This window comes from Typha angustifolia, chromosome 15 (genome assembly GCF_048772165.1).
Source record: "Typha angustifolia cultivar Huaian chromosome 15, ASM4877216v1, whole genome shotgun sequence".
Taxonomy (NCBI): Eukaryota; Viridiplantae; Streptophyta; class Magnoliopsida; order Poales; family Typhaceae; genus Typha; species Typha angustifolia.
The window spans coordinates 18,620,252-18,647,086 of NC_133253.1; the positions used below are offsets into that span (position 1 = coordinate 18,620,252).

General features: G+C 38.2%; 4 protein-coding genes across 8 annotated transcripts; 1 reads left to right on the forward strand and 3 right to left on the reverse strand.

The window, feature by feature from the left end:
• Positions 1 to 4,041: 4,041 nt before the first annotated feature.
• On the reverse strand, positions 4,042 to 10,144 carry LOC140777906 (bZIP transcription factor 46-like). Of its 5 annotated transcripts, none has more exons than XR_012107113.1 (5): positions 8,725 to 9,993; positions 8,434 to 8,505; positions 7,387 to 7,504; positions 7,269 to 7,298; positions 4,042 to 4,361 (listed from the first exon to the last, which is right to left on the reverse strand). XR_012107113.1 is itself a non-coding variant. In XM_073122319.1 (5 exons), exons 2-5 carry the CDS (start codon positions 9,688 to 9,690, stop codon positions 4,287 to 4,289), a joined length of 1,143 nt encoding a protein of 380 aa, XP_072978420.1. In that variant the 5' UTR covers positions 9,691 to 9,744; positions 10,055 to 10,144; the 3' UTR covers positions 4,042 to 4,286. The 5 variants fall into 5 exon arrangements, 4 of the variants coding, with proteins under 4 accessions (XP_072978420.1, XP_072978419.1, XP_072978418.1 ...); XM_073122319.1 differs by lacking the exon at positions 7,387 to 7,504 and adding an exon at positions 10,055 to 10,144 and having other exon boundaries at positions 8,725 to 9,744; XM_073122318.1 differs by lacking the exon at positions 7,387 to 7,504 and adding an exon at positions 10,055 to 10,143 and having other exon boundaries at positions 8,725 to 9,748.
• A 1,011-nt stretch (positions 10,145 to 11,155) lies between these two features.
• Positions 11,156 to 12,842, reverse strand: LOC140777026 (putative mannan endo-1,4-beta-mannosidase 9). Its single transcript, XM_073120929.1, has 5 exons — positions 12,453 to 12,842; positions 12,181 to 12,375; positions 11,971 to 12,093; positions 11,665 to 11,867; positions 11,156 to 11,585 (listed from the first exon to the last, which is right to left on the reverse strand). The coding sequence occupies exons 1-5, from the start codon at positions 12,840 to 12,842 to the stop codon at positions 11,156 to 11,158; spliced, it is 1,341 nt and encodes a 446-aa protein (XP_072977030.1).
• An 835-nt stretch (positions 12,843 to 13,677) lies between these two features.
• On the forward strand, positions 13,678 to 20,268 carry LOC140777763 (protein DJ-1 homolog C). The gene is made up of 9 exons (XM_073122103.1): positions 13,678 to 13,884; positions 13,968 to 14,168; positions 14,697 to 14,846; positions 14,929 to 15,108; positions 16,404 to 16,481; positions 17,642 to 17,842; positions 18,580 to 18,717; positions 18,795 to 19,239; positions 19,614 to 20,268. The coding sequence occupies exons 1-8, from the start codon at positions 13,738 to 13,740 to the stop codon at positions 19,005 to 19,007; spliced, it is 1,308 nt and encodes a 435-aa protein (XP_072978204.1). The 5' UTR covers positions 13,678 to 13,737; the 3' UTR covers positions 19,008 to 19,239; positions 19,614 to 20,268.
• Positions 20,269 to 20,676: 408 nt separating this feature from the next.
• Positions 20,677 to 26,545, reverse strand: LOC140777762 (uncharacterized). Its single transcript, XM_073122102.1, has 8 exons — positions 26,281 to 26,545; positions 25,623 to 25,752; positions 25,415 to 25,531; positions 24,512 to 25,309; positions 23,288 to 23,645; positions 22,662 to 22,743; positions 22,235 to 22,490; positions 20,677 to 20,999 (listed from the first exon to the last, which is right to left on the reverse strand). The coding sequence occupies exons 1-7, from the start codon at positions 26,452 to 26,454 to the stop codon at positions 22,284 to 22,286; spliced, it is 1,866 nt and encodes a 621-aa protein (XP_072978203.1). The 5' UTR covers positions 26,455 to 26,545; the 3' UTR covers positions 20,677 to 20,999; positions 22,235 to 22,283.
• Between the last annotated feature and the right edge of the window lie 290 nt (positions 26,546 to 26,835).

Below are 26,835 nucleotides of genomic sequence, written 5' to 3' on the forward strand. Positions count from 1 at the left end.
ACACTACGCCTGGATGGATCCCTCTCCAACCTAAGAAACTACGCCAAAACTACCTTCTTTCTCTCTCTCTTTCCGTATCCCTTTTTTTTTTATTCTTTTTTATCACAAGATTCTTCTTGTGTAAGCTATCTAAGATGAGCAACTAGAGTCCAGCATCCTTCGCTGGACACTAAATGTGTATGTGTATGTAGATCCCAGCTATACGTGTCCCACGTACCGTTTGTTACATTAAAGAATTATTAATCAATTAATTAGAAAAGTGTGAAATCTTCTTTATTCTGTAATAATCGATAAGGAGTTCTTCCACTGAGACATAGGAAAAGCATCTCCAGATTACTTTGAAATGTGAATAGAATGCCGAATGCCTACCTACCCTACTTTTCTAAATTTTCAAAAGTATATTTCGAGGATCGCCAGTAAAGAAGCAGTACTCTTTTTAACTTCTTTTTTTCCTCACTAATATCTATAAATCCAAGCTATAGATGTCTGCGTTCTACTCTCTACCTTTAGAATCCAAGGCCGAATTCCGTTAAAATTTTTTTTTATACAATCCGTACCAGGTAACGGCAGGTGAGTAAGCGGAGCGTAGCCACGCGCGAGTGGACCGGGTCACCTCCCTCCCCACTTCCTCCTGGCACGTGTCGAGAGGTGAGATTCCCTGGGCGGTGACACGAACCGCCGCTCCCCAACGGTCACTTTTCCTGAACAATGAGGTGAGGTGACCTCCCGCCCTATTTATCCCTCTGTTGGTTTGGAGGAGAACATGAAAAGGAAATGCTTCTCACTCCTTGTCTATCAGTATAGTTTTGGCTGTGATTGAGATTTTTTACTCAACACTCATAACAGATTGAAATATCTTCTAATTAGTACACACCTTATAATTAATTATATCTGAAATCATGATTTAACTAACACTCACCACCCTAACTTTTGTTTTTATTACCATTTACGTTCTACTATATTAATATTTATTATTCAACAATTATATTTAAAAAAAAAACAACTTTACCATTAGTTTTATTAACTATTATTTTCAACACAGATGAATCAAAATATCTATAGATGTAAAATGATGGTAATTAAAAAAATAAATAAGTAGATTCTAAAGTCAATAAGGAGTATTTTATTTTTTATTTTTTTATTTTAGAAAATAACTAAATATTTCCTATTCTATTAATTAATGTTAAGATAAAATTAGTTTATCATACTTTTAAGATATTTTAGATAAAACGTAGGAATCAAATGATAATATAGATGAAAAGTTGGATGTTTTTTTTTATCATTCAAGAGTTCGAAGACTAAATATAGGTCGGATAAAGAGTCTAACTCTTTCTGGATACAGAAACACTAAGTGCATCTAATTTAGAGTTTAAGCCATATACATCGCCAAACTATTGTTCTAAACTAAACGCCGCTAAGATATTACTACAAGTGCCAAGCTGCTCCTCTAAGCCAATTGCACTATCGAGCCATCAACCGTGCTAAATCTTAAGCCAAGCTACCGCCAACCACTAAATAATTTTTTTGATAAAAATTATTTAGAGTTGAAGTCAATCTTATAACCTCCTTAGTTAATGTTAGTCAATATTATAACCTACTAATTTTACTGTACAGTAAATGTTAGATTTTTTTTTAATATAGTTATTATTTTTACAAGGTTAGATGTTTTTGATATATTTTCCTAAGGTTTATTTATTATATAGTCAGAAGATCCGGTGCAGGGAGTCGACCGTTGTTGTGTCACCGCCACCCACGCTCCTTCACGTGTCCGTGGTCTCGGTGACAGCACGATGTTGTGTTTCAAGTCGATTTCCAACTTCCTGATCACAAGCAGCCCACCGGGAACAGGGAGTGCAAGCTACGTACTCTTTATCATTTTCTTCTTCTTATTATTATTTTTTAAATAAATAAAAAAGAAAAGATTAGTTAATGTAAATAGATTAGTCATCAGCATTTTATGTCAGAATTAATAAGCGTCTAACTGTTGAGTTATAGCATTAAAAAGTAATCCCACAGCATGGAAAGGAATCCATATCGAAGGTTTGATGTTTTTAATATGGAATAACTAAATATACTAAGATTTCCTAAGCTATTTTTCATTTCTAAATGGTCCGTTTAATTTTATTTTTGGTATACACAAAAAGCTTTTTAAACTATAAAAATATCTTCTTCTTCTTTTATGAATATATATATATATATATATATATATATATATATATATATATCTTCACCCAGGACAGTATTGAAGGAAAATATAAAATGATTATTTTTCATAAGAAAATAATAATAAAAATAAAATATTCCATAAAATGTCTACAATTTATTGTGTGACACTCATGTATTATAATTTAAAAAATAATTTAATGTTTATTGAAAAAGACATTTTAGATGTTTTATGTAGTTACGAGGTCAATATATTATAAAAAATAAATGAGAAGATATATGTGAAAATGAATAAAAGTTTAGAAGGATTTTTAAGTGTAATAATCACGTTAAATATTCTTGTCTTCCATCGGGATAAACCAAACAAGAATAATAGATTCATATCCGTGCCCATCAGTGATAACGTAACGAAGACATTTATAATACTTTGATTAGGCGTTGGGGTTCTCGTTACATTGCATGTCCCCGAGTACGAGAACGAAGCAGGTGTTCCCATCACTCGTTGTCTTGCATTAATCCGATGATATAAATCCTAAATCTAGTTAAGCTCTCCTAATCAATCGCATTCATGAGTAGACAAAAGGAGTACAGAAATCAAAGCAGCCCATCTTTGTCCGCTTCTCCGGGTTGTGAAGCTTCTACTGATGGACGACGCCTCCATGCTGGGAGACATATCACTACGACTTCCCTTGGGCTGGTCGAAATGAGATCCTCCAGTTTCCGGCACCTTCTTTCCTATGGATGGTGACCGGACGGAGCCCACGTGGACTGGACCACTCGCCCAAAGTTGTCTCTTGGCATAAGTATAGGGTTCGATAAAGCAGAGAGCACCCAGTTCCCAAACATCCAACCCCACAAGACACTGGAGAGGTGAAAGGGGAGTCCATGTACTCAGCATTCGTCCTGTAGCAGATAATGGTTCTTAAGTTTAGGTAGAACAATCTCTCGGTGTTCGACCAGCTTGCCAGAGTGAGGGGAGAAACGAGATTGTAAGCAGTGAAGTTGTTGGAAGAACAAGGAGATAGGAGGGAAACTAAGCAGTAACTGTTACTGATAACATTTAATGAAAGGTCTCTGATACATGCACTGCAGGCAGAACGTGCTGGTGCTCACGCTTAACTTTGCTCTCAAGAGTTATTTTTGAATCAATACCTAACGGTCACTGAGGAACTATATATATATATATATATATATATATATATATATATATATATATATATATATATATATTGCTTTGATCATCTCTTTCATCCTGACCATGAGGCATAAGATGATGAACAAGCAACAGATTAATTTCTCAAAAAAAAAAAATATTTCACCTTTGAAGGGCAAAAAGTAATTAGAAAAAAATTGTACGGAAGGACAGAACTGTGTGAAGAATGATATTTCAAAAGCAAGCTCATACATCGGTCGATAGATAAATACTCAGAGAGCACTATTATCTCAAGCTTAGGTGCAGACTTATAGGCGCGACATTCTACATGACAACCACACCTATCAGGCCATACAATATTTAGATGTACAACAGAATTGACCTCCAAACTGAAGACAGGAGAACAGTATCCTGGTACTAAGATTGATGAAGGAAAAGAGAGGCATCGAGAAGTATCTGTGGCAGTGATCATACTAGTAATAGGGAGGGTGATAGGCACGCTAACTCCACAATGTATAGAGCCAGTCTACCAAATATCACACAAAAAAAAATAAAACTAAATAAATAAAAACTCTACTATGTATAGGTCCAGGTGCTGCATCACCAAACCCTACAAGCTGTGTGCAGCTAAATAAATGGCCTGAATTCTCACAAGCATCTACTTTCACCTAAGAATCCAAGGAAAATAAAGTAGAGCAAATGAATCAAGGGAGAGGTATCGCCCATGGGAATGAGCATATAGACAGAACTAACCCTGAACAGGCAAAACAGCGCAAAGTTCTCGGTCCAGGACCCAAAAGAGATAATCCAGAGACAAGCCGAATAGGACACATACAGGATGCTCAACTCCACAAGATAACTCTGTTGATTAATAATTTACAACAGAGACAGAAATTCCCTATTATATACACAACTATCATCCAATGTAAATATGCTATATCATGTCAAGTTTCCATGTTCACGCCTCATTTTACCAGGGGCCAGTTTGTGTCCTTCGCAAGCACAGTTTCTTTGGTCCACGCTGCTGATTAATCATCTCCAAGACCTGTTGGCAACACATTTGATTATCACTCAAAGGCATTATATTATTTGCAGCTACTGAAAATCTACTGTTACTGATTCACAAATATGCTTGAGAATGAGATAACAATACATATACTCAACAAAATCGAAACAGATGAAGTAGCTAAAGATAGAGTTGCATCATTAGTCACAAAATATCCCACTGAGTTACCAATACAATTCCAAATTCAGGGACTTGTATTATTATTTAATCATGTTTCTACCTAACCTGCTACACATTGAGTTCTTATCTTCAAAACTTTGAGCAGCACATTATTTCATTTCATCTTCTGTAGATGTTCTCCTTTTAGTTTAACTTATGCAAGTACAACTACTATAAATCTATACATAAAAATGCCTATATTAAGCAGACCAATTCACATGGAAGATGTCCCATGGATTTTCCTAAGTGAAAATCTTGACATTCTCATTTTTCATTTTATCTGCTGACAAGTATCTGGTTGTGCTACTGGTTTGGCTATTGTAAGGCCATCGATTATGCAAATGCATTAATTAGGACACAGTAACTTTTTAATTTGTATTTGATCGACCTAATCCTAGGAAGGTATGTGTTTCACAACATATGTAAACATTCTGTTCCTAAAAATGCCTCTGAGATAAACATATAAAGAATGACAAACTTCTAGCAGATATAATACTACCATTGACAGCATAGATAGCTGTAGAGATAAACATGTGAAAAGGGTAATAACCAATGTGTGACTATATTATATATACGTCAAGTAGCTAGAGATAAGGCTGCTACCATACTAATTCTAATAAGGCACTGTACAGCATTTGAATAGGTAAACAAATGTTAATAGCACCTCACCAATGGGGTCAGTTTCTCAGAAAAGTTAAATTATGCTGTTTTGGATAACTAAAAGAACACCATATACCAATATATAAAATCGGAAGTGTTACTGCATAAAAGAAATCCAAAGCTAGCTATTAAATTTTAAAACGACATACATTTTCCAATTTGGAAATTGATAGTATCTAGGTATGGTCATTATCATAAGTTCATAGCTGCACCAATAAATTTACGACTGTCCATATGCATCTAAAAGTTAAGGAATATACATCTAAGCACCTATACATCCTGTTGGATATGTCTGTGACTGGTCGGGTGAATATATCAGCCTAAATATACATCCGCTAAGATATTCAGTCTATACAGAAATTTGAAAAAGATGAAACAAGGAAATCATACAAGAAAGACGTGACGAAACATGTGCCTCATTCATACATATACTTATTTCTAAATTCTGAGTACACAACAGAGTATAAATGCCCAACACAAGGAAAACACTCTTTTAGGTTATCTCCAAAATCTTCTAAAAGATCATGTAAAACTGCATTCAATGGCTAAAAAGGCTGTAAAATTTATCAAAAATTCAAATATGAAGTTTGTATACACACACACACACACAAAGAGATATCAAAAATTCAAATATGAAAAAGTTTGTAGTCTAACTCTATCCTCTCTTTATTTAGTTACCTCCATACGCTTGTTATATATAAAATATCATATACAAAGATATGATAAATGCATCTAAATAATCTAATAAGCTTCAATCTTTTGCTTATATGTTATTAATAGTGTGCTCACGGCATCTTATAAATATCATGGTAAGGCCACAAAGGTATCATGCACAACTAGATAAGCACATATACAGCAGTCACAGCTATAAGGGTCCTCTTTTTTAGTTTATAAGCTCCCCCTTGAGCTAATATGTTTTGTGGTTGCAATTATACCGAGTTACCGACACGTAATTATCATTTCAGTGGTTATAAAATTTTACCTAACCTTGAGGAAATAATTCTGGGCACCCGTCAAGCTATCAAGGATTCTGTCTATGATTTTGAGGGTGTCATAACAACACAGTATATGCATGAATTAGTTTATTTAGATATCCAGCAAATAAATTGATTTTTTGTGATCGTAAGTAGTGAAAAAAAAAACATATCAGAGTGAAATAGAGATTTTGCATAACATATGCTGCTACTACTACAAAGAAGCAATTGACAAACGATGCAAGGGACCAATTGAAGGATTGCTAATAGAGTAGCTATTAACTTTTCCTTTCAATAGCTGAATGTCTTCATCGATAATGTTCAGAAGTAGCAGTCTTTGGGCTTCTGATCAATGCTTCCCTTAAAGACTTCCAAGACCACAGACAGACCCACTTCAGTTCTAAATATAATTGGCTTCATTTAAAATGCACTGGCAAACAGCGGACACTTTATTTATTATCCTTTCTCTTGGGTACTCAATCTGTAAATTTTCTCCCTCGATTGCATATTTTATGCATTTGCGCCAATTAATCACAGAAATAGAACACTATTGGAGCCCAATATCCCCTTAAAGCCCTTAAGAGTTGCCACAATAATAATCATTTACTAAAAAGATACACCTAAGGAATGCTTAGCTGCTTCATTTAATCATTAGAAAAAACTAATTGCGTGCTTAACAGTGTAGTAATCAAACCTAGGAAAGCAAGCAAATAATTCCATTTAAAATTAAATTTACGATTTTCAGAAGACACTCCAATCCTTAATTTCCTAAAAACAATTCATTAAGGAATTTCTATCTTACAAGCAACTTATTTCATTAAAAGAGTTTATCTGAATTGTTAGATTAGTGTGCAACCATTCCTAAGTTAGCTTTCCAAGATCTGGCCCACTCCATCACGGGAAATCAAGAAATTGTTTGCTAATTACAGAATCAAATATATCTCAATGCAAGAGACAATATAAAAATAATGAGCTATATTACAGCTTGCTAACTTAACATTTGTAAGAATATATCATGAACATAGTAACAAAAGAATGAAGCACATCCATAAATAACATATATCTGTTACATTAACACAATAAAAACATCTACCTGGTTCTTTTGCATCTCCATTATTTCAGCCTACACATTGTGGAGAAATGTTAGAGCATATCCAAAATCTCAAGATACAAATATGACAAAAATTGAACCAGTGCAATTGACTCAAGACATTTCTGGTAAGTATCATGGCATGTGAATTGGTATCCTTCAGAGCGGATGCCATCCACAATTCCCAATTAGCAGGAAGGTCTAAGTCCATAGGAGAACCATGGCATTACTGAGCACATCTGAATCACAATAAAGTATCATATGTCAAGTAATCTATGATCATAGCTATAACTACAATGTTGTCAATGATCTTGTCTTTTCACTTGATTTTTATTTGAGAAACATAATATGCGTCCACAAGGGAACATAATTCTGGCAAATTCATATGAGAACATCAATTGCCACCTGAGCAAGGTTCAAATAGTCCAATTTCTTAGTTTGATTTTTCTGTCCAGATTTGCATTTCATATTTGGTGTTTACCTTGAAGCTTATGGAAGAATACTTATAGGGATCTCTGAGCATAAAATGACTTAATACAGTTATCCAAGATACAAGAATTAAGACGTACGAGATATAGACATAAGAGTTCATAGTTATATACTCTTCTATCTTGAACCTAATGAAAGAAGGCTTCCAAATCTTTTCAATACAGAGATCAATCTACATTCAACCTACTGGAATTTATCAATAGAAGGAATTGAGGGATTGATAATTACTAGCATAACTATTCATAAACAAGTTTGGCCGTATTTGCTTGCTGAAACTATAATATCAATACTTGTTGCAGAACAACACAGAGATGCCCCAATTTGGGAGTCCAAGCATTTCAATCTATTCTTTTCCCTCCAAAACTTTCAAGAAGTCAGTCGCTAATTACCAGCAAACTTTGCATGCCTTGCAAATTCATGAAACACACAAAAGAGACTTCGGAGTGGAAAGAAGAACAGAGCATATCACACTAACAAGAAAGAAGATTTTCCAAGCCTAAAATTTTGGCATGAGTTTAATATACAAACAAGTGCAAAGCATACTTACCCAAGAGAAAAGGACATGACATCTATTCTCACAATCCAATTTCATTAAATTGAAGAAATAAATAAGAAATTTATGCACGACTTGACATGCATGCAGTTCTACCAAGATAACACATAAAACAAATGAAAGTACCTGTTTTTTCTGCAATTCTTCATTCTGCTCTTTGAGTTTTGCTACTTCAGCTTCTAACTCCATAGTATAAGCCTGTCGAAAGTTGAAATAAACATCATAAGCAGGAAAGGAAACTACGAGACAAGGTTCTCCATGAGGATGCTTAACACTCTTGCAGACCACCAGTGAACCATGCAAACAAGATTAAGACTATAAAAGAAACAAAGGCACACGATCAGATTGTGACCAAGATCACGTAACAGATTTCAAAAGTACCAACTAGTTAAGAATAAGATAGAATAATGGGGTCACCTGCTTACGAGCGCGCGATCTAGCAGCTGACTCCCTGTTCTTGATCATCCTCCTCTGCCTTCTCTCCACAACCTTCTCCACAGCCCCACCAGACTTTCTTCCCCTCAACCCTCCATTAAACACATATGGAACCGGAGACAATGAAGACAGATCGCCATTCCCTTTCCCTAGACCATCAGAAGAAATCTGATTAGCTGGTGAACCAATTGCTGCAGTCGCCACTCCACCACCCCCCAAACCAACCACTCCTGGCATCAATCCTGCATTCATTGCCGGATCTCCAATTCCTACAATTCCTCCCCTATTACTCCCCAGAGGCAGCGAAGCAGCATAATTCCTCTGCCCTGTAGCCATTATTGGTGAATTGAGTGCCGAGCTGTTACTTATTGGATTCACCAACACATTACCACCGCTCCGACCGGTCTGACTGAATCCAATAGCAAGTCCACTAGTATCATTCGACGTTGTGAAGTTCCCGTAAAACAAACTATTAGAACCGTTGTTATTGTTGATCGGCCTCGGCGCCACCGACTGATTCATATCCTCTCTGACCACTCCAGCCCTAACCAAGAACTCCTCAAGGGTCATCTCTCCAAGAGCCGGCTGCCGCTGGTGCTGGATTTCAGCCGCTGGTGCCGCCGGCGCCTGTCCGCCTTCCCTAACGAGATCACGCCAGACCTCGTCGACAGTCTTCTGGCTAAGAGTCCGCGGCAGCGTGAGAGACCCCTGCCGCTGGAGCCCACCGGCATCGGCGTCGCTGCCGAGGGCCGAGGCCATCACCTGGCTCTCCTCCGCCGTCCATATGCTCTTGAGCAACTCATCCATGTTCATCGATCCAAAGTCCTTCCCCGGTCCACCAAGCGTGTTCTGTAACTCGTCGAACGTTAAGGAGTAGATCGACCCTTGCCTCGCCAGAGCAGGCGGCCGGCCCTCCTTGCCATCCGATCCCATGCTTTTGGAGTTCATAATTGATCAATCTAACCCTAAATTCTCAATCCACAACCAAAATTCCTCTCAAATCTACCTGGATCACACCAAAAATTTAGGGCTGAGAAAATCAACCTTCGAAAAGCTTAATTTTCACCAAACTACTCCTTTTCCACTACATGCTGGAGCGCAGGAGCGAGAAAGAACAGTTTTGAGCAGTTAAAAAGAGTCGAAGCGGAACTAAAATCTAGGAGATCTCGGTTGCCCGAAATAGAAACGGCTAAATTCTTTTCCAACGTGATTAAAACATGCTAATCTTACTTATCTCAAGCAGAACCTAATAAGATAAAAATAAACGAGATATTTGTTTTATGATATAAAAGTTAGGAGGGAAGAGAGAGACCTGCCTTTGGTGCCTAGTTTGGCGACGCAACTCTTATCGCAGCGTGGAAGAGAAGGCCAGGTGTCGACTAACAACGGAATGGGGGGTTGATATAAAGGGCAAGGGATCTCATAAAGCGATCGTAGATTAATGAAGCCTCGGAGCCGGGCCGAGCGCAACGTGGCTGTGTCACAGAACGCAGAGCTAAGTGATGTGACCGCCCACCCAATGGCAGCATGATATATGGAGACATCTCGGCCGTCGTTTACGCTCCGACAAAGTTCTCCTGGAGGGTCGGATTTGCCCTCTTTCAGTTTTTTTCTTCTTCTTCTTCTTCTTTGATTTAATTAATTTTTGGTGGTAACGAGGATTTAATTCCTAAAAGTATTCTCATTAAATTCAACTAGAAATTTCACGTCTGGGATTAGTCTACCTAAACTTTTCCTGAAGAAGAGATCTAGATCCAACCACTGATCTAGGAGTACAATATGAACATTAAAAGAGTTTAAGTCCTATAGCCAGTTCAATGTATACACTTTATTTCCAGATCTAATCTAATTTATCCCGCGTATATAGCTTAAGGTTGGTTCAAACTAAAATCGGTTGGCTGATATGTAAAAATAGATGATCAAAGTTGAATTTCACTATATCTCCTATTGTGACTTTAACGATGATTGACTTTATCTAGCTTAATGCCATCCGGTTGTTTCTAGCGATTTATTAGTTGCTTAATCTAAGAGATAAACATTCACAATCATCTCCCATGATTTAATGTGTAATTAATTGGCGTGAATAATTAGGATCCGTAGAATGGAAGTAGTTCAAGTAGGTTCTCACTGACTGTTATAGTGTCAAATTAGGATTGGAATTTTTATACTTCGTTGCCATACTGTCAACCCAATACTGTGGTCAGTGCTTCTTATAACTCCTCTTTATAATCTCCCTTTTAGTATGGGGTGAGAAATAGCTTTTGATGGTAAACCGTTTGTTTTGATATTTTTCTTACTGAAGTTAATTTATTTCCTTGAGATTTATTTCAAATTTGTTGGATGAAACCAACTCGTGTCCATATAATTAAGAAGTGGCTGTAGCTTGTCAACCAGTGTATGACAACTTCAGCAATCAGGCGTCCTCGTCGAACTCCTCTTCAGCAAACTTCAACTTCCTCGCATGAGAAATCCTTTCGAATTTGTAAGGCACATTGAGGCTAGATATCCTACTGGATTGCTGTGAGATTACTCTAGTCGTGGAGGGGCTCTGCGAGAATACAACCTCGTATCCATCACTCCAGCTCTCCATTCCTTGAGCCATTACATGCCAGAATAGTGCACCGGCGCAGGGACCACCGGCTCTCGCCGACTCATAGATTGCGTCGTAAACCGTATCGAAGTAGGAGTCCCTCATGCCGACGTTATATCCATAGGACTTCGACGATTTGCCGAACTCCGTGAGCATGAGCGGTTTGCGGAGGACAGCGGCGGCGTCTTGGGTGTGGGATTGTATCCAGATCTTGACGAAGGCAACTTGGGCCTGGTCACTTGATCCTGAGACCCTATATATGAGCAAATATGTAAGATTAGTTTTATAAGTTACAATTGATCAGGGAAAAGCTTTCCTTAGGACTTAATTACCATTGATCAGGGTATGCATGAATGGTAGCGAAATCAATCCCAGGAATCTGGTTGTTGGCAATGAAGTCTGTGCCAACCTCATAGCCGGGGTTGAACTGCTTCCGGTCAGGCATCGATTCGCCGTAGAATCCTTCGAGACCGATCTCGAGCATGTGATTGTTGTCGATGGACTTGACATGGGCAGCCATCTCTTTGATCCAAGCCTGTTTAAATTAACCAAGTGTTACATGCTTTCAAGAATGCTAGTTTGGTTGAGCAAGATGAACATATCTATGTGTACTACGTGAATTTTGTATTGCAATCAACCTGCAGTGTTTGGCCGGAGAGGTCACTTTGGCAACGAGGCTCATTCATAAGCTCCCATGCAAAGATGGTCGGATCGTCCTTGTATGCTACCCCAGTTATCGTGTTAACCCTTGTAAGAATAGCCTGGTTCAAATAGTTAAAATACATAAGCATGACAGAAATAGACCAAAAGTTCATACAAGAAGCTAGCTCTCCACGCTTTTAGTGTACCGTGATATGATTCTTGTAGTATCCCTTGACAACATCATTTCTAAAGAAGTCGTCCTCAGAGTTCAAGTACTGGCTCCTATCCCTTGCCCACTGCACATACTGACCCTTCCCTCCAAACCCACTCCAGTTGTTAACTAAACTCAGTATAAGGTATATCCCGTGCTTCTTGGCTTCAGAGATCACGAAGTCTAGACCCTGAAATGAACAGTTCTATGAACATGGATATAGAAAAACAATGCATATATCGAATATATATATATATATACACACACCTTGAACATGTCCTCATTATATGAGCCAGGAGAGTACTGCAAGGGCCTGTAACCTCCATCACTGAAAGCCCAAGTTCTGATCACCGTGACCCCAAGATTAGCTGCTTCTTGAAGAGTAGTAGACACCTTACTCCTATCATTGGGGTCTGAAGCCATGTACATTAACCAGTATGCATTGAACCCGTTCGAGTAGAACGGACGGCCGTTCATCACAAAACGAGTCCCGCTGGTTCTAACGAAGCGCGCATCCCCGTTACGAGCATTGCAATGCTGGAAAGCAAGCAATGCGAGGAAAGCTAAGCTCCATAAGAGTTGTTTTCGCTTCATCTTTGGAAACAAAGATAGGAAGAAGACTTGAGAACTGAGATGTGGTAATGTCGACTGAGGCATGTCGAAGAGGTTTATATAGAACTCTAAGCCATGCAAGCCAACAAAGGTCCGTTACGAAGTGATTAATTACTGGATCGATAGTCTACGTGGAATAGATCATACTCAGCACACAAACACACACACTCACAGAGAGAGAGAGAGAGATGCCATGCGTAGAGATTTGGGTAGGCCGTTAGGTGGACGAGGAAGCAAGCCTATCAAACGTCACAAACATAGATTAGAACGCCCAACGGACTTGGCTAACATTGCAGATGACTTTTATTGTTCCAAGTCATGTCCATCCAATAGATCCGTTATGGAAGTTGAAGAACTATTATATATATATATATATATATATATATGATGCTTTCCAAGCCTTACTTGGGTATTTTGGTTTCTCACAGCCAGCTTTAATTAACAGTTAGTTTGAGTCCACTGGCTCGGGTTCGCAAAAACTAGTCTTATCCATGAGTTATCGACATTAGGTGATAAAGTTCAACGTCAGCTTCTTGTTTGGATGGTAATGGCTTTTACGTGCAAGTAGTCAAGTACTAGTAAGAAGGTTGGAGAGACTTTTTAACTTTTTACCCTCGCCTAAGCTTGATCATGAGCCACTGGTCCACTTGGGTTTGGATTAACGCTAGAATATGTGACTTGCTGACGTGTATTATCGCCCATTCATAAATTTTTCCGCACATATTCGATCACAGTGTCTGTTGACCAGGCCATGCTTGGTCAAACTGACTCGAGTTGATCCTCGTAACCTCCGAGTCTTTGGCCAGTCTATTTACCGGGTACGGATCGGTTTCGGATTCATTCGTACCCACTTCACTTCATTTTCCCTTCGGCTCTCGACACTCTCGTCCAGTTCTATCATATCTCCGCACTCGGCACTCCTCACCGTTCCACTGCAACAATGGCCGCCATGGCGCTATATCCATTAAATTACTGCACCATTTCTCGAGCTCCGAGGCCTTCGTCCACCCTCGCGCGCGCGGTGACGTCACCGGCTCCGTTAATCTCCGTGACGAATCCCTCTTCTCCCCCTCCTCCTAAGAAAAAGGTCCTCCTCTTCCTCTCTTCCCCTTTCTTATTCTCGACGCGGAACCATAACCCTAGGTCCTCTTATTTTTTATCCTCGTGAAGGTTCTTGTTCCCATTGGCATGGGCACGGAGGAGATGGAGGCCGTAATCCTCGTGGACGTCCTTCGCCGAGCTGGGGCAGACGTGCTTCTTGCCTCGGTCGAGAAGGATCTCGTGGTGGAGGCCTCATCCGGCACCAGGTTGGTGGCAGACACTTGCATCGCCGCTTGTGCGGACGAGATGTTTGATCTCGTCGCTCTTCCAGTAAGTTCTGATACAAAAGAAGCAATGCTTGGCTTCTATTAATTTTTTTAACCATCGGTATGTATGTGTCAATCTGTCGACAGAATCATGCTTGAGATTGTCTCGGAGATCTTTTTATGTGGTTTAGAATTTTGCTGGTATTTGAATTTTGTATAGTTTACCTTCCACAGCATATCTGCAGAGCTATTCGGGTATATATATATATTCTCGGTAATGTCTTTTTACCTTACAGTGTTGTTCTTGGAAGACGTAAGTTTTAATGTGTTGGTGAGTGGAAGGATTATGGTAATGTTGGTCAACTTTCAGTTTTGTCCCTTATCCAATTGTTTTCTCCGAATGAACAATTGGATAAAGTACCGTGCGCTTCTTCTTTTTTCAACCTAAGAGAAATCCTCTTTGTTCCTCCTTTTCTTTTAAGTCGAGTTAAATTTCTCTAGAAGTGTTTCATTTGTGCCTTCAGTCCTCTAACTAGATATAAATATCAATTATTCTTCATGTTCTTCATCATTGCACCTGTTATACATTCAGGGAGGTATGCCAGGTTCTGTGCGGTTGAGAGATTGTGAAATCCTTAGAAAGATGACAGTCAAGCAAGCAGAGGGAAAAAGGTTGTATGGTGCTATATGTGCTGCTCCTGCTGTTGTTCTTATGCCCTGGGGTTTACATAGGAGAAAACAGGTTAATTGATAATTAAATCACAAGGATGTGTTACTCTTTGTACACCTGTCTTTAGATGCTAATATACAATTTTCATTGCAAGATTACTTGTCATCCGGCCTTTATGGACAAGATCCCTACTTTCCGAGCAGTTAAATCAAACATCCAGGTTTCAGGAGAGCTCACAACAAGTCGTGGTCCTGGGACAACATTTCAATTTGCTTTGGCTTTTGTTGAGCAATTGTTTGGGTGCAGTATAGCTGAAGATATTGGAAGAATGTTGGTTTGTTCTTGTAACACTACCCTCATTCTTATTACTTATATTACTTCTATCTCCAATTAGGAAAATTATGATTTTTCCAGCAATTAGCTTTTAGTAGGTCTTCATGCCACTAATCCACTGCCTATGTTTTGAAGCATGTTCAAGTACTATCCTATTGGTAAATATACAAACTCTTGGAACCTAACTACCTATGATCTAACTCTACTTTGAAAGGTCATTAACAAAACTCGTACCTATATAATTCCTCATGTCCTAATGCTAACACCTGGCCACAGGTTTGATTAATTACTTGGCAAAAGTTTGTGAACAATAAGTCTTGCAACTTACATAGTTTTTATTGTGACAAAGGGTTAACACCTTACACTATTTTTAAAGCTTAATTTCTTTCATTGGCATCTTTTTTCTTTTGGCTATCTAATTGGTGAGTATATATAAGATAATTACAATGCTTCTATCCCATATTAGATTTCACAACTTTCAGTTTAGATAGTTCAGAAGGTGCTCATCTTGATAGCTCGAGAGGGATTCTTTTTTCTCAATCATATTGGGTGATTGACTTATTAATTCTTGTAGAAGTATGATTGCTAGAAAATAATCATTGTTTTGGAAGGCGTTTTTGGTAGCACCCTTAGTGGGGCGGTGCACTGGCCACCGCATAAACCTGCAATGCTGCTAGCACAAGACGGAGGGGTCCATGTGCCAGTCTTAAGCTAATGAGGGAGAGGGAGATGCATCCTTCTCATTTTTCTCTTCCTCTTCTCTTCTTCTGCTTCTATTTCTTTTCTTCTTTTTTTCTCCTTTTTTCTTCTCTTTCTCTACGTTGGGAACCCAATGTACTGTGAGTAGGTGCGTGCCTCACTTACTTGTTAAGCTCTCTCTCTCTCTCTACACATACATACATACATACATACATACATACATACATATGTTAATTTATAATTTAATTATATAAATTATTATTAAAAGATTCTATATACTATATTAGTATATTTATATATTATATATAATTATTAAATTATATTGCCTTGGCATCTGCCTTTCATCGTTGATGTATGCAGTGGGGTGACCGCTCGTCATTTTGTGGCTGCTTTTCAAGTATTCTAGCAAATAGTTCTTGTTGGTTTATTTGTTTAATTTTAAGTATTCTAGCATTTCATGCTTTTGTATAATCAGCGAGTTCTTGTGTTCCTAACTTTTAAGTCTTTTAGTTATAAACTTATAATTACTGAGTGGTTTAGATGATACCTTACATAGCTGAAACATTAATAGCTCATCATTCTTTACTTGTGGCATAGCTGATGCAAATTGATGGTGATCATCGAAGAAGTGAGGAATTCAACAAAGTTGACTGGTCTTTTCATCACACGCCTCATGTAAGTGCTTCATCCCTTGCACTAAATTTGTAAACACTGTTGTTGTCACAATTACAGTTATTGAAGCATTGTTATATAGCTTGTGCATAGTAATGCAAAACCAGGTAAAAGAAATGTTAATGGAAACAGAGTTAAAAATGAGATTAATGGCTTAACTTTTGATGCAAAAATTCTGATCCTGAATGGCTGTGTTTAGTGTTCTTTCATATTCTTGTAAGATCAGGGGGAAAAGAATAACTCCTCAGAGAGCTACTGTGAACCATCATAAAGATGTGGAAAACTACTGGAAATCAAGGTTTAAAAGATGGAGGTTTAGATTTGTTTTGCAATTTCAAGATGAAGTAAATTGAAGATATAAGTCTCATAGCCTCGTAGATCATGGAAGGCATGACGGGAAGTATTACTTTCAGATACTTTATTTGGACGATTATTTTGATCAATTTACCAAAAATATAAATTTTCTGATCAATTATCTTTGGTAAATAAATTAGAGATGATTTGTCAGTTACTATACACTAAAGGATTCTGGTAAAGATTTTCTAGCAAACAGCAAGAATTAGCATTTCAGAGAATGCATAATGCATACGGCAGTTATGTGAAAGCCTTATTCCCCATTTATTTTTTGTTGGAATTTCATTCAATATGCCAACTCTGTTAGGGCTACTTTTCTCCATAATCAGAGCTCTTTCATATATTTCACTGTTTCAATCCAATTCCTGCTGCTCTCCTCTTTCTCTTGTGGCAAATTCAGCTTGGATCAATCCTGCATTCTGGTATACTTGTACATTAGACATGCCCAAAATATTTTAAACAAATGTTGTAACTTATTTCTTCGACAGGTGCAATGTCCACAGTCCACACCTCCCAGCAACTAAAATATACTAATGTGTTAGCTAGAAATATATTTATTTCTTGTCATATCCATGCTCTCAATCAGATTTTCAGGATTTCCTTTATAATTCTGTGTGAACTTGTAACTGGAAATGTTGGAAATTTAATCACTGAAACATCTACCTCATAGTAGATAGAATAAAATAATCATATGTGCTTTTCTACAGTCAATAATATGGATATGTCATCTTGATAAGAAACAACTTGTTTCTGTGGAATTAGTGAATTTTATCTGTGATTGCCATTTATTATTTGCGTCCATTGGACAGGTTCTTGTTCCAGTGGCACATGGGTCAGAAGAGATGGAAGTGGTAATGTTGGTGGACATATTAAGGCGAGCAAAAGTGAATGTTGTGATTGCATCAGTTGAAAAATCCACACAGTTTATTGGATCTCAAAATACAAAGCTTATTGCAGACAAGTCCATTTCTGATGCATCTAAATCAACATATGACCTTATCATTCTTCCTGTATGACATTTGCCATTTTCTCTTTTCCTTGTTAATGAAGCATAAGGATCTCCTTTTTGTTATTTTCTGCAGTCTCATACTCATTAAATTGAACCAAATAGCTTCATTCATCCTTTACTTGTTGATTGCCAAAACTTTCGTCATTCATATGTTTATAAGCTACATAGATATGCTTCTAATATTTAATCTTTTGTTAATGAACACCATCCATGCCTTTTAATCATAAAGTAGTTTGAAATTTGAATATGCTTTTATGTAGACTCAATAAAACGTATTATTATCCCTTGTGTAATGCATGTACAGATTTGCTTTTACGCAATGCTTGTTGGTTTGGTTTATCTTTCCATAATTAGGAAATTTATCCTAAATCATGGTTTCAAGTTACTCTGCTTTAGTGTTTCTGAAAGTTTGGGGATCAAAGATCATGAATTGTAGACATCAACAGTATATATTATTCTTGTCTCCTTTATGCACAAGGTTGAAAGAAGTTAACATCTCCTATGAGTATTTACTCTCACATATTATTCATCCCCCCATATATCCAGAATCTGAACCTTGACTTGGGCTGATATAATATTACACTGATATGGAATAACTTTTAGAAGCATATGTTGAAGACAATAGATCATTTTTCCTTGCCAATATAGAGGGTCACTGTTCCTGTTGACTTATTTACCCTTGAACACTTGACATGATTATAAAACTTATATGTTTCATATGGGCGTAAAACATTACAGGGAGGAGGTGCTGGAGCTGCACGTTTGCAGAAGTCAAGAATTCTAAAGAAGTTACTCAAAGAACAAAAAGAAACAGGGAGGATATATGGTGGGATCTGCTCTTCTCCAGCTATCTTGCAGAAGCAAGGTTTGCTAAAGGTGACAGTTTCAAGTACTTAAATATAACAAGTCCTAGTACCTGTAGCAAATAGTGATATCATTATTATGCTAAATAGGATAAAGTAGCCACAGCTCATCCTGCTGTTATCGGTGATCTCACTTGTCAAGTTGCTGATGGTACTGGAGTAGTAATTGATGGAAACCTCATTACTGGAAGGGGCCTTGGAAGTGTGATAGACTTGTCCCTGGCTATTGTCAGAAAATTGTTTGGCCATTCACGAGCAAGAAGTGTAGCAGAAGGGATTGTTTTTGAGTACCCAAAATTCTGAAAGCCCAAAATTATCGATGTTAGGAAAAAATATGTAAAAGCAGATTCAGTGTGACACTGCGACATATTTGGGATGGTGACTTTGTGTTTCAGACTGCCGACAAAGTTCTCTTAAACTCAGAATCATTCTTCATTAGCATCTCCTGGGCATACAACTACAGTTATGTTTGACATTACACAGCTTGATATTGTCTAAGCTCATCAGTCTGGGTCCACGACTACTTGTAACACAGGTAACTTGGTAGATTTTCAACTTTTCCTTATCTTCTTTTTTTTCCTGTAGTTTCAGTTCTAGCAGATATACAATTGGTTCAATAATGTACCTCCTGGCATTTAGAATATTTTGACAGAAGTTTGTTTTAATGCCAGGAATTTAGTTGTTGATCTTGTCAATTTGCAAACAAGAATTAGCATGTCGATCAAATTTGCATCATTATGTCTATGCATCTTGTATCTTGTTTAGTCTTCAATGAAGCTGCAACAAGATTGACAAGTATTTATCATGGAAACAATTACTTCCGTACGCACTCTGTTGCTTTAATTTGTTTTATTATACCTTTGCATACCAAGTTAAGTCTGGCTTTATGACAACTTTCTGTTCTTGCAGGGTTCACGTGCCATTTCTTGGGGATCCAAATTTATTCTCTCCATCAAAAGACTGGATGCCTCGTTTCTATTCATCCCATTTCACTCTACAAATGTCTATTGCTGTCAAAATAGAAAGGGACCCTCGCGGTGTTCAATGCAGGATTCTCAACTTTTTTCGGATGACCAGATGATTTCAAGTTTTCGAGCTATATGTTGTCACTGAAGAGGTTTAATCTCCATCAAAGATTTTGGACTTTCTGGATATTTATAATCAATGCTAGTCGTGTATAGATTTTTGGTTTAAGTCCGTCAAGAGTATTTGATGATGCGCTGTTAGATCGAAAAGCTAGGTATCCTTGTCACCTGCAGAAAGGTGCCGGCCTTTTCTGGCTTCTGCAAAAGACTGGAGTATATTCTTTTATTTGCTTGGTCTATAGCAGCATCGAGAGTTGAAATATTCCGAGTCCCATTTAACCAGTGCTGGCATGTACTTAAACGGTCGTCATGATCAAGGACCTGCTCCTTGTTGCAGCTATCGTTCGTGTTGATCTCTTGTAAGTATAATAAGCTGCTGATCTATGTGATACTATAGAATTAAGGGGATTTTTGATAATGATAAGAACAGAGAAAGATAATTTATACCGAGTATGCCAATGGGTTTCTTTTATTTCTTTGTACAGCGTCATGTTTGGAATTCGGGGGAAGTCTTTGCACTTGATTGCTTGCTGTACTAAATGTGGCATCCGTAGGAAATTTGTGGCTCAAACCTTAGGGAACCATTTGATTTGACCTAAGCTAATTAAGGTATTCACTCTTCATGAACTAGACACAGTAGTGCAGAGATTCTGAATCACCCAAAACCCGTAGTACTGGCTCTAAAATCAAAACATCATTATATGTAGAGGTTTAATCATTCCGCAGCTAAATCACGATAGAGTTCTTTGTAGAACAACAATAAGCTCCAATAAAGAAATCTATCCACCTTGAGAGGTCGGGAGTTCGACTTGGCCTTCCATACCAACTGTTGGGGTTTCATTCTGTTGATCACAATCCTAGTTCTTAGAATAGAATTATATGCGCTCTAGATGTAAAATAGCTCATTATATTATCCAGAAATACAAAAAGGACTGAAGGTTGTGGTAAAAGCTTATTTTGTGAACTGCTCATCTCAAACGCGTCTTGTTACGAGATATTTCAAAGAAAACGTTTCCAGGTCGAAGACTTTTTCTTATTCCCGTGCGGAAAATTATCATTTCAATCCCACGAGGGGAACTCCCTGCTGATTTGACTATAGATGATGCCTAGTTCTTGAGACGCCGGATGGCCAGGTAAAGAGTTCGAACTCGTTTGCAGCTTCGACCATCTTGATGATCATCCAGGAAATAGTCAAAACATCCCTTTTTACCTGAAGAAAACAAAATTTTGATGGTTAGAAACAGCAAAGTTATGGTAGGAACGGAAAACCATAAATAGGAGAATATCTGATCTTACTAAAGAGTGACATTAAAACGAACAAGGTGAAAGAAGATTTCCTGGGATTTCCTGATTCATTGGACGATGTGCCAGTGCCGGCAAAAATGATATATGGGAATATCTATGGCATTTCCCATTATATCATTATATCCTTAGCCTCTGTTCACTTCAGAAATAATTTTTTTTTCTTATCCGAAGAATAAGAGTTAAACATCACTGTAACCCCATTATAAAATAGAAATGCTATTTATCAAAATTACTTTTATACCACACACCAACCCAGTTACTAATTTACCTTATCAAGTATCCTATCAAGCCACTTTATATTAAATCAAAGGACATTCATGGTAATTTTATATATATATAAATTTATCATATTTTCTTTCACTTTATATCATTTTAAAAATAATTATTACACTCTTATTCTAAAATATAAGTAAACATAGAAATCATTATTTTTAAACTAATAGCCTCATTTTATATATTTTAGAATTGCTCTTATTCCTAATCTAGAGGAGGGTTAAGGATGCAGCTTAGGGAACAAGACTTACCTTCATCTCTTAATGTTATAATACCTACATATTTCCTAAGAAATAAAGCAAAGATCGTCAACTTTGAATGTTATAATATATACATTTCCTAAGAAATTAAGCAAAGGCCTTCTTCTCTTAATGTTATGATATATAAATTTCCTAAGAAATTAAGCAAAGACAGTTAAAGAGTGAATGGTTTTGTATATAAGGAATTGTTATGTGTAGGTGCGCATTAATCAATCAGTAAGCAAGGGAATTCTGTCGTTAGGACTGCTATTTCAACAAATTGTGAGAGTACATAAATCTCTAAACCTGCATATAGAAAGTCAAAATAATTATTTTTGATATGGTTCAGTAGGTCAAGAAAGTGGCATTATGTACTCCAAGTTCAGAATACTAGCCTTCTTTCTTACCTGATGAAGTCAGAGCAAATCTCGAATACAAGCAACAAGAGAACAGAAAATAGATGCATTTGTAATAACTGTCTCAAGATTTAATGAATTAAAAACTCATGCTATCAAATTTTGCATATCATCAAACTTCAATAAAACTAAAACAACCAAATGAATAGAATATTTTGAAACTCGAGCACTAGGAAGCTAGTGTATGCGAACATAGTCAGAACTTGACTTACCAATGTCTCGAGATGGGACTAGATGTCTGATTGATGAAATTACATGAATTTAGAATGCATGACAGGTGAAGCAGCCGCTGAAGGATCTGATCTGGCCAGATTTGTGGAAGTATGACAACTTTTTGGTATTCCTGGCAACTTCTTGGGCTTGGTTGGCACTTGCTAAATTACGCATCTCCTGTGCTTTTTTCTGAGAGAACCTAAGCTTGTTCAAGATTTTTTCCATTGACGATGATCTTTTCTTTTCCAGCTTCACCTAAATAATCACAAAAAAGTTCTAGAGTAAAAAGGTATGCACCATCACTCCTATGATATTCGAATAGAAGACTAAGCATCATTCTACTGAACTTTACAAGTCTCTGTCTTCATAAGGTGAATCTTGTCTCAGAAAAATAGATGATGCTGCAAAACAGCAAATATGGAATACCTCTAGTTTCCGTATTGCTGCCTCAGCCTTTGCCTTTTGCAGATTCTCCCATGCTGTGATCTTGGCTTCCTCTCTCTTAAACCTTCAGATAATGTGCCCAAGTGGTTAGACTTTTGGAACACAAATGCATTTTGACAACCCTCTGATAAGTGTAGCATCCAAGTGAAGGGCAAAGAAGGGAAACAAGAGGTAGTATGGGAGGGAGAAAAATAAAACGGAATAGATGGTCAGCCTTTTGGATAAAAAGGGCAAAGGTCTTTATAGGTTAACTGAAACTAACAATTGGGGAAGTGAGTTGACCAATAAAACAAAAATTATCTGATCAAACTACAGTAGGAATCAAATCTGAACAATTGACCATATTTAACCTAACAGAATCAAAAGGTAGAACACTTGCAAAAACAAAAAATCTGAACTTAAACTAAAGTGGAAGGAGCTAGTACAACAAACACTACTATGGTACAACCCATCACAACTGTAAGGATAGATATACCATTGTTGCCTAGGGGTAGTTCAATAATGAAATTCGAACGAATTACTAAGATTTCCAATCAAGGTGACGGCATTATAGTGTTTCCTAAGAACATCTACATAAAAAAGCCAACTAAGGGTGTATATATTCTTACTTTGATAAGCATTTTGCAGATTCAGTTTCTTCCCAGGAAGAAGACTTAGCCTTCACAATCTTCTTCTTCCACTCTATGATGTTTGTTGAACGCTTATCAGATCCTCGTGTCACATGTTTCTTTGACCACCTAGTCACAGTTACCCGATCATCTATCTGCACATCCCTGACCTCAAACTTTGAGAAATGACTCTCCAGCTCTTCAATTGGATGGGCTGATGGTGAATGGGAAAACAAAGACCTATCCTTGGGAGAAGAGGGTGCAGTTCCCTCGGGACTCATTTGTGTTGCCACATCCTTCCTCAAAACTACAGGAGAAGTTACAGAGGTTGCTTGTTTTGTTTTTCCAAAAGTATCATCTGCAAGCCATATTAAAACAGGATCAGCTAAAATAATGAACTTGGATACCGGTAAAGAATTGGAATGCTCAACATACCATATGTTTTATCCTGCAACAAAGTAATGTAATTGCTGACTGAATCATCTTATCCTCTTTTACATAAGCAGAAAATCTTATATCTTTGCTTTTCATTGAAATGCAGTCCCTTAGCTAAATTGTTGAGTCTGGTATTAGTCCCTTAACCATGAGGATGACTTGTAGGTGATTACAATTTATAGTGAACAAAAGCTGCATCAGTGATAATTTATCTGCTACAGAATCAATTAATTCAATGCCTTCCTGCTTAAACTGGAATCTATCTTATCCCAAATCTGGTCCGTTTTAACTTGCACATAGTTGGACAATAGTTCATGCGTACATGTTATAGATTCAACATGGTCACAGAGAAAAATCCATATAGCATCATTATCTTAGAACAACAGCAACTAGGCAACCTCTGTTGGTCTTTTATATAGGAAATGACAACAATACATGTGTGTTGCCCACCACTGGGACATGCAATTATGCTTTTATTTGGAATGAACAATTATAGTCACAATTGCTTTCATAGTTGTTAAAACGACAATGAAATGCACATTTCAAAGACCACATTACATAATGAATTAACACCAACTGATCAACATACATGCATGCATAAAACCAAATTCATATGAACAATTTTCCATTTTTGCCATCTAGAAGAAACCACGACTATGATTTCAATCAGGAAATGTACAGAGCAGAAAGCATGAGTTGCCAAAATTTAAGTCACTGTAACCAGGTAATAATCCCAAGGAACGCTCTAAAACATCAAATGAAAGGACGGGTGAAAGGATGATCCAGTACCTTGTGTAGTATCTTGAGAGCTCGGCCCAGAGGAAGATGATTCTGCCAGTGTATCAGACCATCCATGTATGCTTGCTGACAAAATGTAAGGTTCTCCATTAGCAGAGTAACATCTACTTCCCCCAACACTGTTGCCTAAGCCACCAACTATAACATCTCCCCCACCTCTTCCGTTTTTGCCGCTGTCACGGCAAGCACGTTCTGGCATCAAAACCCCTGCTGAGAAAGGTGACTTTGCCACAAAGTTTCCAACTTTTCCACCATCAAAGCACGGAGCAAGCGGTGAAGCTGATGAGTATGCAGCGCCAATTCCAGCAGGGTGTCCAAGTGGCCCACTTTTCGACTTCGGCCGCCTATGATGAGGCGGAGGAACTGACATCCTCCCACCACCATCACCAGAAACTGGACTAAAGATCCACTTCTCTGCATCCTCCCATTTTGACGGTAATGCCCTTCCATTGTTGAAAGGCAACACCACGCCACTTCCAGCATACCTTCGGCTGCTATTCGATGGAAGCGGCACCCGCTCGGAGCTCCAGCCTTTCTGGTAACTCACAGCTGCAGCACCATGCCGATGGTAATTTGGCGTCCCGGGACTAGGGAATGTGCCTGATCTGCTGCGAGATGAAGCGGCAGAGCTCTTGCTCATCCCTCCTAAGCCACCAACAAAGAACCTTGGGGACAGGACAGCCACATCAGCTCCTTGGCCGTTAAGATCCAAGGACGCAGGCCGCCGCCTTTGCAATTTCACACCAGGTGAAGGAACGGCCTCAGATCTAATCCTCCGGCTTTGGCATTCTGAAAAGAGAAAGACAACAATAAAGCAACTAGTTTTAGTACATGGATTGTGACAAAGAACGGAAAAATAAAAACGAGAAGTGGGAGCTTGAGTGTTCCCCATACCTTTGAGTTCGTGAGAGGACAAATGCTTTAATGGGTCTGGATTCTCTAACCTCTCCTCTTCTTCTACTTTTGGTTCTAATGTGAGAGCCTTAAAAGCTTCAGATTTTGCTCTTTGCCCTTGAAATAGTGCACCCAACTGGGGTAAGGAGTGTAGTAACAGTAGCTACAGTATGAATAGTTGAACAAATAGCTAGTAGTACTGACTGACCTTTGGGGTTTGTAGCTGTGGGATGGATGTGGGGCTGGGGAGCGAGGACATCGAAAGAGGAAGAGGGCACTCTTCTCGCTGGATCTGGATCTGGGCCAGGGACACCGGAGCGCTCGCGTCCCGCCAAATGCTGTAACAATCGCAAAAAGCTGGTGTCCCTCAAAATGCACAGGAAGACGACGAAGCCCTTACGGAGCTAACAAAGCCAGGAAAACTCCCAACAGTGCCAAAGTTGCCATTTTTAATCCTAGAAGTCCGCTATTTCTCGTCACCTCACCTTTTTTTCTCTCCTCGTCCTCTACATATTGTTGAGTTTTCATTTCTTTTTATTTCTTCCTTTCTTTTAGTCATCAAAAGTCATCGGATTCGAGTCTCTTTCACTATTTTATTTGCATTGGATGCTCCTTAGATATTAAAGTTATCATGAAAAATAATAAACTTGTCAGATCCATTGACTCTCATAGCCGAAGTTCCTCCTTTTCTTTCCTTCTCTTCTTGAAATAAACAATTGCTGTGAGAAACAGTCTAATCGAAGTCGTCAGCTCAAATTTTATCACTCATGAGGGCTGAAGCTCGACGATAACAAACACAACATTTGAAGAATTAGATAGAGAAAGAACGAAGGCATCACGAATTTCGGTAAGTAAGAATTGCTCACCAGATCGGAGCTTTCTTCCCCCCCTCTTCGTCTCGATCCCTTCTTCCTTTCTGCCTCCGATCGCGAATGCCGCCGCACCGGCTGCTGCTTCTTCTTCGTCTTATTCTTCTCCTCTTTCCGCTCGAATTCCTCAGCCCGAAACCCTAACCTTAACCCTAGTTCGTGGCCCGGCATTCTGGACGCCTTCGCATTCCCTCGTGACGCTCAGCGAGAACACACACAGACAGTGAGAGAGAGAGAGAGAGAGAGAGAGAGAGAGAGAGAGAGAGAGAGAGAGAGAGGGGGGGAGGGAGGGAGCGAGTTGTTTTTGACTGATTAAAATAGCATGGCGGGTGAAGCTCGAGAATAGTATCTAAAATTAATTGATTAATCTTATACTACAGAGATTAAAAAATTAAATGCAAGTAATCACTGAGATAACGGTAACAGTGGCAAATAACAACAGCATTATCGAGAGGAAAATGAAATGGTTTTGATGACGAAAGGGCATTTCCATCAGAATAATTCAGGCCGATTCCGGTGTGGACGTTTCTGCCACCGACTAGCTGTTCTGAT

Coding starts and splice junctions, on each gene's coding strand:
- LOC140777906 (XM_073122319.1), bottom strand. CDS start 9,690: ATGAACTCCAAAAGCATGGGATCGGATGGCAAGGAGGGCCGGCCGCCT. Junction 7,299..8,433: donor AAGAATTGCAGAAAAAACAG/GTACTTTCATTT, acceptor CACAATGTGTAG/GCTGAAATAATGGAGATGCA. Junction 4,362..7,268: donor TGGAGATGCAAAAGAACCAG/GTAGATGTTTTT, acceptor TGTTGCCAACAG/GTCTTGGAGATGATTAATCA.
- LOC140777763 (XM_073122103.1), top strand. CDS start 13,738: ATGGCCGCCATGGCGCTATATCCATTAAATTACTGCACCATTTCTCGA. Junction 14,169..14,696: donor TTGATCTCGTCGCTCTTCCA/GTAAGTTCTGAT, acceptor TTATACATTCAG/GGAGGTATGCCAGGTTCTGT. Junction 17,843..18,579: donor ATGACCTTATCATTCTTCCT/GTATGACATTTG, acceptor AAAACATTACAG/GGAGGAGGTGCTGGAGCTGC.
- LOC140777762 (XM_073122102.1), bottom strand. CDS start 26,454: ATGCCGGGCCACGAACTAGGGTTAAGGTTAGGGTTTCGGGCTGAGGAA. Junction 25,532..25,622: donor CACAGCTACAAACCCCAAAG/GTCAGTCAGTAC, acceptor CACTATTTCAAG/GGCAAAGAGCAAAATCTGAA. Junction 22,491..22,661: donor CAGCAATACGGAAACTAGAG/GTATTCCATATT, acceptor GTGATTATTTAG/GTGAAGCTGGAAAAGAAAAG.
- LOC140777026 (XM_073120929.1), bottom strand. CDS start 12,842: ATGCCTCAGTCGACATTACCACATCTCAGTTCTCAAGTCTTCTTCCTA. Junction 11,868..11,970: donor TCTCCGGCCAAACACTGCAG/GTTGATTGCAAT, acceptor TAATTTAAACAG/GCTTGGATCAAAGAGATGGC. Junction 11,586..11,664: donor CATGCATACCCTGATCAATG/GTAATTAAGTCC, acceptor GCTCATATATAG/GGTCTCAGGATCAAGTGACC.